This window comes from Xenopus laevis, chromosome 3S, assembly GCF_017654675.1.
Source record: "Xenopus laevis strain J_2021 chromosome 3S, Xenopus_laevis_v10.1, whole genome shotgun sequence".
In the NCBI taxonomy this organism is placed as follows: domain Eukaryota; kingdom Metazoa; phylum Chordata; class Amphibia; order Anura; family Pipidae; genus Xenopus; species Xenopus laevis.
In genome coordinates, this window is record NC_054376.1 from 35,140,384 (window position 1) to 35,156,148 (window position 15,765).

General features: G+C 36.2%; 1 protein-coding gene and 1 long non-coding RNA gene across 2 annotated transcripts in view; one reads left to right on the forward strand and one right to left on the reverse strand.

Moving 5' to 3' along the window:
• Positions 1-11,233, forward strand: part of LOC108712786 — a 31,351-nt gene extending 20,118 nt beyond the window's left edge. The window contains exons 5-7 of the long non-coding RNA XR_001935047.2: positions 3,905-3,949; positions 5,747-5,863; positions 11,008-11,233. This is a non-coding gene — a long non-coding RNA (uncharacterized LOC108712786). The remainder of the gene's footprint in view (positions 1-3,904; positions 3,950-5,746; positions 5,864-11,007) is intronic.
• XB982628.S (provisional ortholog of prolactin releasing hormone receptor S homeolog) overlaps positions 5,012-15,765 on the reverse strand; it is a 29,537-nt gene continuing 18,783 nt past the window's right edge. The window contains exon 2 of the mRNA XM_018255208.2: positions 5,012-5,911. Within this exon, the coding sequence (XP_018110697.1) occupies positions 5,278-5,911 (634 nt within the window). The 3' untranslated portion in view covers positions 5,012-5,277. The remainder of the gene's footprint in view (positions 5,912-15,765) is intronic.

Genomic DNA, 15,765 nt, shown 5'->3' on the forward strand with positions numbered 1-15,765 from the left:
AGTTATGTGCTCTTGCTGTTTTATACACAGGGAGAATTACATGTATAATATATGCATGCCCAGTGCCTGATATGATAATAAAATCAACTGATGCTTCCTTTTCATAATTTATAATTCGATTATAGCAGCCTCTATTTCCCAAAGCCCTTATCCTATATATTGTGTTCTTAATTTTATGCATAAGTAGGATAATGTGTTTTAAGGTGAGACTTTCCATAGATCATCATGCGGTTAAAGAGCATTATCTCAGCATAAACCTATGCCAATCTGCCCCCTGGTTTTCTGGCAACCAATCAGCTATTAGCTTTAAACAGTCACTAAAAATCAGAAAATGTAATTATACAATATAGATCAGATTGATTGCTACTGGTCAATTCACTGGTTATATTTGCACCTTAAATCAAAACTAAAGGACTGAAGATTGCTGTCCTAATATTGGCATACACTAAGCACTTGCACCCAGCCTTTAAAAAGAACAGTTCTTTGCTCCTCCTATACAGTATGTACTTTGCACCTTGCTACCCACTGGTGTATGTTTATGTCCCCTACTCTATAGAGGGCTTTAGAAAATCATATTGTATGTATGATATGGCAGCAATAGAGCTTACAATTTAATTGAATTTGTTTGTACTCTTATTTCAACAAATGCACAGACTCTTTTCATAAAAGGATTAGTGTTATTACATATTTATATATATATATGTTATGTTTGTTTCATGCAGTAGAAAACAGTTCTGTGATTGAAAGAAAGATTATATTAGAATATTAATCACGTTGAGTCAGTTACTTAAATTGACTTATAGCATATTGTTCTGGGCATGGTAATCCCCATAGAAGAGAAGAATATGGAAAGGAGCTAATTGAGCTAATATGATTTCTAAATGGAAATTTTTATTAGATCTTTATGCTGGGTACTAGAATTATGAAAAAGTCTTTCTTCTCATTATATCTATAATCATAATATTTTTTCTTCATCTTAGTGAGTATTTAATGTGATGTGACATTATCCACTAAATAAACAGGTGCATTAAGTAAATACATTCTTGTTATTTACTGTACACTTTGCTATTATTCATTCCTTATTAACCTTTTCATGCTACACTGTGATTAGTCCAGGACAATAGGTATGCCACTATTGGAGGCCCATAAAGGTCGAATTTTAATGGTATTAGACCTTTTTGAAACCACAATTAAACTCTATCTTTCTAAATCCATGACCAAGACTGTAATTAAAGATCTGAATATAAAAGTATGAGTGAAAAAAACAAAACACTGAAGGATGTGCTTGAAAGTATGAAAACCCTAAAATCTCTAAAAATTTGAGTTTTTCAGACAATTACTGGCAAAGTAATTCATATAATAATAATAATAATAATATTACAAAGTCTAAAAGGACCAATAGTATTAGTGCAGCTTCCATTGACATCTATGGCACAGCTTTTACTTTAGCATTTTAGAGAAATAAATATAAACTAAGGGGCAGATTCACTAAGGGTCGAATTTCGAAGTTAAAAATACTTCGAAATTCGACCCTCTAATTGAAATCCTTCGACTTCGAATATCGAAGTCGAAGGATTTAGCGCTAAACGTTCGATCGAACGATCGAAGGATTTTAATCAAACGATCGAATGAATATCCTTCGATCAAAAAAAGTTTAGCAAGCCTATGGGGACCTTCCCCATAGGCTAACATTGACTTCGGTAGGTTTTATCTGCCGAAGTAGGGGGTCGAAGTTTTTTTTAAAGGGAAAGTACTTCGACTATCGAATGGTCGAATAGTCGAACGATTTTTACTTCGAATCGTTCGAATCGTTCGAATCGTTCGAATTCGAACGAATTTAACCATTTCGATGGTCGAAGTACCCAAAAAATACTTCGAAATTCGAATTTTTTTTCATTCGAATCCTTCACTCGAAGTTAGTGAATCTGCCCCTAAGTTTAGAAAAAAAAATAATTTCATAAAAATTTTTTTAATTTTTTTAAATCTGAATGTTAGTTAATTGGCCCCATAGTTTATGGTTTTTTTGGCCTATGAGCAAATTAATTTTTTTGTGATACATTTACAGGACCTGCTATCCAGAATGCTTGGGAACTGTAATTGGGATCTTTATACCTTAAGTTTACTAAAAAAAAATCATTTATACATGAAATAAACCCAATAGGATTGTTTTGTCTCTAATAAGGATACCTTATATCTTAATTAGGATCAAGTACAAAGTGCTGTTTTATTATAACAGAGAAAAAGGAAATAATTTTTCAAGTTTTTGATTATTTGAATAAAACTGAGTGTATTGGAGATGGCCTTCCCAAAATCCAGAGCTTTCTGGTCAATGTATTTACGGATAACAGATCTCATACCTTTACTGCTTTGATGTGTCCCTTTCCCTGTTGGGCCACATTTGGCTATTACACTAGTGATATGCAGGTCAAAAAATAGCTGACCCTCTCCTGACCCTAACATGAACCCAACCCTAACCTACACCAACTGATTTATATACCTGCCCCTTCTCTGACTTCATTGGACAAGGCAGGACAAGCACATAAACAAGCCCGGCCTGTTACTTGTGGGGCTTGGCCTTGTGTGGACTGGTCTTGGGAGCAGCCAAGCAAATTTGGCCCATGACCTGCCTCTGTGGGAAGTTAGTTGTCCTGAACCCGCCCAGCCCATGTGTAAACCTGCAGCTTTTAGCCCAACACACAGTTATGCTTATTGTAATATATACTGAGGATACTTTTGGGAGAGAGATGAAGGATTATTGGAACTAGAACAGACAAAGACTAACACAAAGAACAAAGAAGTCAGCAATATCTTTATTGAAAACACTGAAGCCCCACAACAGAAACATCATTATATACCCATCAATAAATATTTCCTTCTGTAAAATATGAAGAGAAAATAAAAATGTTGCATTTCTTTATTTTTTTACTTGTTACTGATAAGTGAGTAATGGCACGTAGGTGTAAAACACAAATGGTATAAATGCCAGAGATCACCTGAATCAGAGGCGTGGGCTCCTGAAGCTGCAAAGTTGTTATAAATAAGCACATAAGAAACATAGCTCTATCGTTGTCAGATAATCTCTTCCATTTTCTTAATTCCATTGGTTTCCCCAGTTCTATCTTATTTACTTTTACATTAGAGATTTGAACTTCATAAACATTTATGATTTATTCATTGAATATGTGTATTTCAGTGATGTGTTTGTTCTGCCTAAGCTAGAGTTCTTTAATCTTCCACTCACATAGCTAAATTAGACAGTCCTTCTATTGGTCCTGCTATGTGTCTTGTGAGACACGTGCTCTGACTGCATATCTTCACCAAAAAAAGCCATGAAGGAAAGAGAAATTATCCAGCTACAGGTATGGGATCTATTATCCAGAATGCTTGGGGCATGGGGTTGTCAAATTAAGGTTTCTGTTATGTGGATCTAAATGCGTTAAAACATTTACACCTGAAAAAACCTCTACAGGATTGTATCGCACTCAATATGGATTCATGCAAATTACCATCGAGCAAAAGGCACTGTTTTATTATTACAGAGAAAAAGGAAATCCGTTTAAAAAAAATATAATTATTTACCTAAAATGGACTCTATTGGAGATGGCTTTCCCATGGTTCTAAACATTCTGGACATGGGTTTCCAGAATTCTGTTAAACGTAGGTCATAGTGGAATCTTTGATCAGAGATCCATAAGAGTAGGGGAAAGAACTGACTTTCCCATCACTGCTATTTTTTTTGGTTTTAAAGAAGATGTACAACCAAATCAGTTTTTTTGCATAAAAAAATGTAATCTACACAAGTCTCCAGTAGACATTAACAAAACATTTTAAAGTTAGGTATTTTAAAGTTATTTGTAAATGCTATAGCAGTATTTATTTCTGTCTTTCTATTTTTTTCCTCCAGATTCTGCCTCTTGAAGCAGTGTAGCAGAAGTCAGTTCTCCTCCAGGTCTGTTAATTAACTAACATCTTCTACACCAGGCACCCCAACCTTTTTGTTTGTTTTTTTTGCCTGTGATCCACATTCAAATGTAAAAAAAGTTGGAAAGCAACACAAGCATGCAAACATTTCCTGGGGATGCCAATTATGGGCCGTGATCGACTATTGGTAGCACATATGTGGACTGGCAGTCTACGGGAGGCTTATTTGACAGTCCACCTGGTATTTATGCAACTATAACTTACCTCTAAGCCAGGAATTCAAAAATAAGCACCTGCCTTGAGGCCACTGAGAGCAACATTCAAGGAATTGGTGAGCAACATGTTGCTTACAAGATACTAGTTGTGGAACCACTGTTCTACATTCAGGAGTTTCAGGACCGGTAGAGCAAAGAATATAAACAGCCACACATTTACTACTTTCACTAGCATGTATATTTACAAACACCTTTGAAGCCACATTCAATAATTGCAAATTAACTAGATATATTATGTAGAAAACATTTAACTCTGAAGTCTGAGTAACTTCACGTCTGAAGTAACATTTCAGACATGTACCGAAACCAAAAAGATTTCTCCTTGACAAACCTTTTCTGTTTTGACAGAATATGTCCTTAGTCATTACTACCAATGGAGCGACCAACTGGAAGGCTAACTGCAGATCCGCACTCATGCATGCTCAATTAGTGGAATTTAGCCTTCCAGTTAGACCCTCAAATCTTCTTCTCCCAGTGTCATCAGTATAGTACCAAATCCTTTTTCCCTTACAGATTAGTTAGTGGTCTTACAGTTCAGCACTCATGCATGCTCAGTTAGTGGCAAAGAATAAATGGTTCAGTATTATATTGATTATACTGGTAGAGAAAGCTTTGAGGAAGCAATTGGAAGTCTAAATGCTGACATAAGAGAGGTTGGTAATGTATCAAACAGAATGGCTTTGCATTTTACTGAAGCTTTAGATACCATTTTAAATGTCAGTATTAACGTCTTACTTAATATAATTCTTCCAGCAACTCAGGCAAACCTACATATATTATCTGGGGTGTCGAACCAAGCATGAGATAGTCAATCACAGTGTTTAGAAACTACATTTATTATTGTGATCTACCAATAATGCGCCAACATGTAAAGCCAAAACTAGCCCAATTATTTTACAGCTCAAACTGTATGTAAACATGAAGAGAGCAGTTTGAAAATTCCATAGTCCTCTTGCAACTTCCTGTTGCAAAATCAAATATAGATGCTTCTCCCTTATCACTTGCTTGTAAAAAGGACTGAAAGGTATGAATGTTGACTCGCACATAGTACCAGATACTTATTGGTGTCACATTAGTTAGCTTAGAGCATCACACTGACTGCTACACAGTTGTTAGTAGGAATGATCTTACGCTTGAATGTGAACATTTTTCTTAATTCACTGCGGAACCTGTCATGCAGCCAGGCATAAAGGAACGGGTTGCAGCAGGAGGAGCTCATCGCAAACCAGTGACAAAAAAGCTGGATATGTAGGAAGTAGTGCTTGTTGATCATATTAATGTCAATATCCCGAATTATGTTGAACACATGGATCGGTAGCCAGCATATCCCAAAGGCTGTCACCACCAGCACAATGAGTCTGAATATCTTCCTCTTGCGCAGCCTATCGAATTCAGCCTGGCTTTGTGTGGGGTGGCCGGGGACAACTCTGTTTTTCAGCTTGACCGTGATACAGATATAAGATAGTGACACTGCAGACAGAGGTAGAATGTATGTGATAATTAGTGTGCTGTAAGCATAGGCCAACCTTTCTGTCTCTTTGCCCATCCAGAATTCTTCACAGATCGTGAACCCTTCCTGTTGGAACTCCACATGATATGTATGAGCAATAGCTGGTCCAACAAGGGCACAGGACAAAAGCCAAATGCCCACCAAGACATATACACAGGTGGTCACAGAAATTCTTTTCTTTAAAGGGTGCACTGTTGCATAGTACCTAGTGGAATCAAGACAAAAAAACACAAGAAATATTGCTATATTAATATGGCAGTATTAACTGAAACAAATTGTATACAGTATATAAGTAATGAATACACATTTCTACAGAATACTTAAAGGGGAAATATCACGAAAATGAAATATAAGATTATAAGATTTCTCGTGCTGAAATAAGAAACTTTCTAAATACAATCAATTAAAAACTTTGCATTGTTTCTGAAATAATGAAGTTTATATTCACTATTCCTCTCTCAGCATCATGCAGCAGATGGGTGTCAGATGAATAATCCAATATATCTTATAGGGGGGACTCTCTTTCCTAGCAGATGTATTAGAGCTCACTCAAATAACTGATTCCAGTACAAACAAAATCTAACAAAATAACTGCCTTTTGCACAAATTCTGCATGTAGAAAGACAGTATTTCTGGTGATTTTAATCAGTCAGTGAGCTTTAATATATATTCTAGGCAAAAGGAGCCTCCCTATAAGATATATTGGATCATTCATCTGACACCCAACTCCTGAATGAAGACAGAATGAGGAGAAACAGATGCCGAGAGAGGAATGGTGAAGCTAAACTTAATTATTTCAGAAACTTTACAGTATTTTTAATTGTATTTAGAAAGTTTCTTATTTTAGTATGATGAAGCTTATATTACATTTTCATTTTTGTAATAGTTCCCCTTTAATGCAATTTTTTCTATATATAGAAATTATTCAAATATGCAAAACTTTCCTTACTAAGGAGCATACCTCTTCTAGCATAGATTTCTGGTATCTCTCTGTACAGACAAAGAGAACTAAAGCTGGCCATGCACTTACAGATAAATCGTATGAGAAAAAGTTTTGTACCATTATCTGTGCATTTACAATATGTCAGTGTGCCATTTACTTAGGCTATGGGTCAGTTTGAAAATTTAAGGCCAATTGATGGTCCTGTTCCAAATGGTGTGCAATGCCCCTTAACTGCTTGCATTGCTGCTTGGCTTCTCAGTTCTGGTTGAGACTAGACAAACTCAGCGATTTTAGAAAGTAAGTACCTTCACTGAAATGTAGTACAATAAATGAAATTAAATATATATGTTGGGGCTTCAAGCTGACCTCTTTGCATCTGGAGGAATGGTGGTTCACCAGTCTTTCAATCCTAGTGATCATCTACATTGCAGGGACCTCTATCTAGGAAGGTAGCCCTGAGTTGGTATCTAAAAAATTCTAAGCCTCTTTAAAAACAGTGAAATGCCCCTTTCTAATGTGTTGCTTACTTTGTCTTCCACTGACCCTTGTTTTTGCATGTTCTTCTTTAGCCTATTGCAATCATCACTTTATAAACAATGCAATAAAAAAACAGCCTGAGTTTGAATGTTATGATCCTAGCTCTGACCACCACAATCTTTTTCCTTGCATTTCTCAAAAGTTTGTAACTGTGGCTGGGCCAGTGGAACATTCTGTAAGTAAAATAAAAAACATATTTGAGGCCTCTAATTGGAACTGAGCGTTCAAATGAATATTCGACCATTTGATAATCGAAGTACTGTCTCTTTAAAAAACTTCGATTCCAAAACTTCGCCAAATTAAACCTGCCGAAGTGCTATGTTAGCCTATGGGGACCTTCTACAACCATTTTCTAAGTCTTCATACAAAGAAGTAAAATCGTTTGATCGTACGCTAAAATCGTTAGAAACGTTCGATCAATCGATTCGAACGATTTTACTTCGATCGTTCGATGCCCAAATTAGGTGAAAAATACTTCGACTTCGATATTCGATGTCAAACTATTTCAATTCGATGGCTGAATTTCGAAGTATTCTTTACTTCGAAATTCGACCCTTGATAAATCTGCCCCATCACATCTATAATGTAGCTTCAAAATAGGCCACTTATAAAATTCATAGACACAGCTAGAGACCTATGTTCAAAAACACTTATGTACCAGTGTTTACCAACTGTTTCTTAAAGCAGACCTTTCACCCAGACATAAAAAGCTGTATAATAAAAGTCCATTTAAAATGAAACATGAAACTCAAATCCTTTTTTATTTAAAACATCCATACCTGTTATGAACTTGTTTAAATGACCAGTAACATAAATTTTTTTTAAAAAAAAAACAAAAATTTGTCAGTATAGAACGAAAAAAAAAATCACAAGGACAAATTAAACGTTTAAATTGCTAAGTCTTTATTAAGAATTAACTTACCGAAACTCCGCTTGCTCTCCTCTTCAGAAAAGGCGATCCAGCGATCCATCATGCGGCGCTCGTTTTCTCCTCCCTGCTTTCCTTATAGGAGATAGCCAGGGAGGAGAAATCAAGCACGGCATGATGGATCGTCGCCGGCAAGTTATTTCTTAATAAAGACTTAGTGATTTGAAAGTTTAATTTGTCTTTGTGGGGTTTTTTTTCTTTCTATACTAACAAATATTTTTTTTTTAAAAAAATGTATGTTACTGATCCTTTAAATCTCTCAGCTATCAATCATATATTGCCTGTTCCTCCTCAATGCCTTAGGCATAAAGGTGGGTCATGCATTTACTTTCACTTTCCTTTCGGCAATTCTTAGATATCATTGCACTTTCACATTCCCCTTTCCTCCTCAACATCTCCTTGTGTAGCCAATGCATGGGCATGAACATGGGGGCCGATTTAGCAAGGGTCGAATTTCGAGGGTTAATAAATCCTCGAATTCGAACCTTGAAGTTAAATCCTTTGAATATCGAATTCAACGTATTTAGCGCAAATCCTTCGATTTTTCTGGGAAGGTCCCCATAGGCTAACATTGCACCTCGGTAGGTTTAAACTGCCAAAGTATGTAGTCAAAGTTTTTTTTAAAGAGACAGTACTTCGACTATCGAATGGTCGAATAGTCGAACGATTTATAGTTTGAATCGTTCAAATCGAAGTCAAAGGTCGTAGTAGCCTATTCGATGGTCGAAGTACCCGAAAAAATACTTTGAATTTTTTTTTTTCATTCGAATCCTTCACTTGAACTTAGTAAATGTGCCCCCAGGTGTCCCATTCTGTCTCATAAACAAGATTGAGGCATGATGTAAATCGTGTCTTAATAACAGTGTCCACAAAATGGTTCCTGCCTGCTTGCAGTGATTGTGAATTCCAAGACTAAAAGAAGCAAAATGAATGTAATTTATATAGTGTAAATGAACTTTATTTTGATTGATTGACTTCATAAAATAGGATTTGGAATTATTTCATTACTTTACCTGACTTTCAAAAATGAAAGTCCTTTAAAGTAATGCAATTAAAAAATACTGTTGTGCTGCACTGGTAAACTTGATATGTTTGCTTCAGAAACTATACATTCATTTATATAAACAAACTGCTGTATAGCAATGGGGCAGCCATTCAAAGCTAAAAAAAACACAGGATACATAGCAGATAACAGATAAGTCCTGTACTCTACAATGGGATTCTAAAGAACTTATTTATCTACTGTGTATCCTGTGCTTAAATGGCTTCCCCCATGCCTACATAGCAGCTTGTTTATATCAACTATAGTTGTGTTTCTGAAGTAAACAGCCCAGTTTTACCTGTGCAGGGCAACACTACATTATATTGTCATTCCTTTAAAACACTTTCATTTTCTGGTGTTACGGTTACTGTTTAACACCAGCCTATTTAGCCACATATACCTCAATACCTGCAAAAAGCATTGTGAAAAGCTTGGTAAAAATATTTTAATGCTTTGTCCGTAAGCTCAGGACCCAGTAGCACAGTTGCTCTGTAACTACTCCCTGGTAATATTCTTTTGGTAATCATTGTGTTAAGTGTAAAATTTATATCTGTACGTTATGAACTAATGAGCCCCTATAATGAAACCAGAAACTATAATCCCATACATGCTATTGTACTATTTACATATTCATGGCAAACTGAGAACATAATGCATAGAGATTTATCCCTGCCATGATGCCTTTATCCTTTACTGTGTATATAAAGCTCTGTAATTTATAAAATAAGCAAGTGCAGACTAAGGATAAATTATAATAAAGTAATAACACCTTTTCCTGGCTGTACACTCAGACAGACGCCCACATTATCCGCTATGGAGAAAATCCTTTATGTTCAGAATGCGTCAGAAAGGCCCTACATTTAAATAGGGTCTATTTACGCAATTCCCATGTCCTTTTTATTCACAATTTTGTTTGTGGCAATTATAGTGGGTGTTCTATTTGCTTGAGTAAAACACTGTTAATTTGAAATATATTCTCACAGCAGCATAACTTCGCTCTACAAATGGCTTTAAGAAGATTATGCCTTGATTGAAAACAGATTTAGTTATGCAGAGCCACCATCAGAAATATTGGGGGCCCATATAATGCAATGGTAAGCCCTGCCCCTACTCTGAACAGTCTTTTAAAGGAGAACTAAAGCTTAAATAAAGAAGAAGGCTAGAAATGTTGTACATTATGTTTTGAGCTTCTGTAACAGCCCAAGGGAACCACAGCCCTTTAGCAGGAGATAACTGTTGCTTTAAAGATGCCCCAGTAGCTCTCCATATTCTTTTCTACTTAGGGACTGACTCAAAATATACTGTACACATAGAATATAAATGTTGCACTATAAGGCTGATTAGTAATTAATACAGATAATTACTACATGGCAGCGCAGAAACCAGGGCAACTAGCATCAGAATTTAATAGCCCTGTTGCCCCAGCTTATATTAAAGACAAATCTAATTTTCTGTTTGATCATTTGTGATGACCCCTAAGATTAGCTTCTCAACAGCTGATCAGAGCCCACTGAGCATGTGAGTGTCGCAGACATTTTCCAGGATGGTGACCCCCTGTGACAGGTTTGAAGTCCTAGATCATTGCTGATAGTGAGAAGCTGAAACTTCGGGCTGGTGCAACAAGTTCAGTATATAAAATATGGCATTATATATACAATATATTTACTTTTATGATTTGGTTTTCCTTTAATGGTGCTCTAGGCCTTGGTTTATCAGACTCCCTACAGCAAAGCAGTTATGGGTAATACTGTCAGGCTTTCAGTATTTTCATGGTCTGTAGATGTTTATAATGAGGTCTGAGTCATTGTTTTATACCAATGGATATTTATGTATCTATTTATATTCCTATAGAAAGGAAGTACTTTATGAATCCTAGAACTCAACAGAAACCATTAAGTGGCCTCAACAGACAGTGTTGTTCTACTACTATCTATGGACAGCGCCTTGGGTACAGCAAGCCAAATGTATAAAGGCAAATATAGAAGCAATTAATGTTCTGTTCATTTAATATGTGCCACTGTAAAAGAAAATAAGTGTTGTCTTTGCTTTAAGTAGATTGTCCATTAAAAATAATTTTATCATAGACAATTGTATTTACTGGCATTTATATGTTAGAAGAAATTATTAATTTAGTATTAGTGGCAAGTCATTTTAATGAATCATAATAATTCTCTTTACCTTGTAGAAATTAATATGGAAGTCTACTTTCAACAAAATAAGAACTGGCTGTTCTCTGACATGCTGTCTTCTATTCTTGACAGCATCATAGAAAGTGGGTGAATTTTTCTGTGACAGTTTGATAAATCTTGCCCATATGGATATCCAGAGCCTGACTGCAAAATCCCACATTAAGAAGATGCAAATTATTTTTTTTAGATGTAGTATAGAACAAAATAAAATGCAGTTCTTTTTCCATGCTCCTCTTTGCATTAGCATCCACAGATGAGCCTACAAGCAGCAGTCCTTTATTGTTAAACAGTACTTAGTAGAGTGTTGTCTTCTTTCATGCTAAGCTTGGGGAGCATAGACACAACCCTACATAACTTATAGTTAAAGAGATGGTTCACCCTTAAATTAACTTTTAGTATGTTGTAGCTATTGATGTTCTGAGAAAATTTGCAATTGAGGTGACTTTTCTGCTGCTGTCCCTTCCCCCTTTCCCCCCATGTTTACCTTTTCAGCACTGGAGGGGGTCTAGGGGGGTTCCGTCGCTAGTGTACAGTGTGCAATTGTACTTTCTGCACTAGAAGAGCTAAATTCAGCTCTTAAAATTACCAAGAGGGGCTTTTTGCTGCCCCTGGTGCCACCTGAGGCACATTTCTCACCTTGCCTCATTGGTACAGCACCCCTGCTGCAAGGAAACCTGTGCATACTGAGGTAAATCTTGAAAAAGATCATAAAAAAGTATAGATATACTAATCTTATGAGACACATTCGTTAACAGGGTTGCCTTGTCCTTCAATAGTTGATCAGTCTGATTTTCCTCTCTTTTTCTCTCTCTAACCTGTTAACATTCATGCCACTTCTCTCGTGCATTGCATATAGACCTTATTCTAATTCATATATATGAATATATGAGCTGAATATTCCTTGTATTGCCTTAGTAGGATACACCTCTCTGCAACTTACTGTGCTTGCAATGTCCTTCACATGCAACAGCAATCAAGAGCCTTTTTTTTTTATAATAACCTATTTACATCTAAAACAGAACAATATCCTTTCTATCAATATGCATAAACATGTTTAATCTACGATTTATAGATTCTGACTTGCTTTCTCAGCTGTGACTTAATTAAAGACCAACACATCGAGAAAGACGATTTTTAATTAGCTAGAAAGGATGAGCTACAGAATTCTATTTCACCAAAGGGAGCTCTTACAATAGACTAGAAGCAAAAAGAAAATGTTGTGATTGTGCCAGGGACAAACTGAATATGCCATCACTGCAGTAGTCAATGAAATTAAATTGTCATGCCATGTATAAGGGAAATTAGGCGAAAGGGAAAAATCAACTCTTCTTACTTAAAATTAACTCCTTGCTCCTCAGACACCCAAGGAGTTATAACCACACTTAAAAGAGAAGAAAAGAAGAAAGAACCTAGTTTATGACTGTAATTTTATATAAATATAGACGTTCTCCGATTTCTTAGACCCACTATATTTAGTTCTCAATATTTACAACCTGATAACTTCCAGATTCAAGATAATTGTGCTCCAACGGTCACTTATTCACGCATTAAATGAACTACCATCTGTATTCCTCGTATGCTAATTTCTTAATTAACACCACCTCAATCAACTCCACTTATATTAGTTAAATATTATGTGCTATGTGCTCCTATTTCACGTCTGTGCCATCAGTCTTATTTGTACTATATAAAAAAGGTTTTTTGGTTTAAAAAGACTTAGGTGCTGGGTGCTTATTTTCCACAACTGTGTAATCATTAATTCACCAGTATTTTGTTTAATTAAAGTGCCAACGTGACGCCTGCACTTCCTCTCATTGCGTCAGGAATGACGCGCACCTTGTAGTTCCAGCCTTAATGTTTAATTCCAGATTTTTACTCTGCTACACTTGTGCTGTGTCTAGGACACCAAAAAGCATTTGGCATTGGTACATTGGCAGGGAGTAGTGCCCAGGCTGGTCTAATTTGGCCAATTATATTCAGTGGACGTGCCTAACACATTGGCACTCCCAGTGAATTTCAGTATACTTTAATGTGTTTAATTTCCCAAACCCCTCACTAATGTCAAATATGCCCATTAAAACAGAACAAAATGCTCTAGCTGGTCTCCTCCAGAGGCCTCCCTACCCCAATTGAACTCTTTCGCTGTGCTGCCCAAATACTGTTTTTTCCCCCAAACCTGGTTATAAAAGACATAGTAGTAAAGCAGGATTGGCACACACCATCTTACACTGCTTAATATCCCTTCTCTGCAATCTTGCACCAGGAGCATGTGAGTCTGAGGCTTCAAATCGGAATGCTTCTGGTGGGCAATTGAAGGAGGGTACCTGGAACACAGTAACCTCCTTTATTAATATCAACCTATTGCTATGCAATAACTACAGTTTTGTGTCTTAATCAAAAATCTCAATGGGTAGATAAAATAGACTTTTACTAGTATAACAAAAATAAGCTACTCATTCCAATCCATTTCATCCCAACAAAGAAGACAGGCATAATTTAGTTGTATCCTGATTTTTCTTCATCTGTCAGCTTATCACCATGTCGTCACAGATGAAAGTACTTCTATTGATAACATAGCACAATGAAAAAATATGTCCCTGATCAAGTGTACGTCTTAAAAGGTGCGTTGTTTTAGATGAGGGGTTTCCAAAATAATCCAAGACCTCATCATGCTTATCATAGTTACATAGTTAAATTGGGTTGAAAAAAGACAAAGTCCATCAAGTTCAACCTCTCCAAATAAAAACCCAGCATCCATACATACAGCCCTCCATACACTCACATAAATTCTATATACCCATATCTATACTAACTATAGAGTTTAGTATCACAATAGCCTTTGATATTATGTCTGTCCAAGAAATCATCCAAGCCACTCTTAAAGGCATTAATATAATCAACCATCAGAACATCACCCGGCAGTGCATTCCACAACCTCACTGTCCTGACTGTGAAGAACCACCTACATTGCTTCAAATGAAATTTCTTTTCTTGTAGTCTGAAGGGGTGACCTCTGCTGCGGTGATCCTCTATATGGGTAAAAAGGTCCCCTGGTATTTGTCTATAATGTCCTCTAATATACTTGAAAAGTGTAATCATGTCCCCTCCCAAGCGCCTTTTTTCCAGAGAAAACAACCCCACCCTTGACAGTCTACCCTCATAATTTAAGTCTTCCATCCCTCTAACCAGTTTAGTTGCACTTCTCTGCACTCTCTCCAGCTCATTTATATCCCTCTTAAGGACTGGAGTCCAAAACTGCACTGCATACTCCAGATGAGGCCTCACCAGGGACCTATAAAGAGGCATAATTATTATTATTTATTATTAACATGTATTTATATAGCGCCAACATATTGCGTAGCACTGTAATTATGTAATTAAATATTATTATGTAAACATAATTATGTTTTCATCCCTTGAGTTAATGCCCTTTTTTATGCAAGACAGAACTTTATTGGCTTTAGTGGCCACAGAATGGCACTGCTCAGAATTAGATAATTTGTTATCTACAAAAAACTCTAGATCCTTCTCATTTAAGGAAACTTCCAACACACTGCCATTTAGTGTATAACTTGCATTTATATTATTTTTGCCAAAGTCCATAACCTTGCATTTATCAACATTGAACCTCATTTTCCAGTTTGGTGCCCAGTTTTCCAACTTAAACAAATCACTCTGCAAAGTGGCAGCATCCTGCATGGAACCTATAGTTCTGCACAATTTAGTATCATCTGCAAAAATAGAAACAGTACTTTCAATGCCCACCTCCAGGTCATTAATAAACAAGTTGAAAAGCAAGGGACCTAGTACAGAGCCCTGCGGTACTCCACTAACAACACTGGTCCAATTAGAAAATGTTCCATTTACCACCACTCTTTGTAATTTATCTTTTAGCCAGTTCTCTATCCAGGTACAAATACTATGTTCCAGGCCAACATTCCTTAATTTAACCAGTAACCTTCTGTGTGGCACCCAGCACACTCCTATTACAAGCAAACTTGCAATAAGGGATAGAGGTATCTACAAAAACTGGCATTATGTTTATTTTATAAAGTCTTCAAAGAAAAATATCTGCAAGAAAATATGTTTTTTTATACAAAAGACGTATTTTATACTTTTATATAAAACAAGACAGTCTTTGGGACTTTTAGTTTAAAATCCTAAATTAGTAAACCTGACAGTCTCCATAAATGCACTGGAAAAATAAATGACCTTACCTTAAGAAATGTTAATGCAGAAACCAAACCCCCTTCCCAGAGTCAGTCCAGTACATTAATTTAGCTACTTCATATATTACTCCCCATATCAGAGGTTCATGAACTTAAAGACTGGCCCCATAGTGGGCCCCAAAAGAGGTGAAAGGGTAGGGGTTGCCTGAGTAGATATCTGAATAAGACATTTTTATAATAATAATAATGAA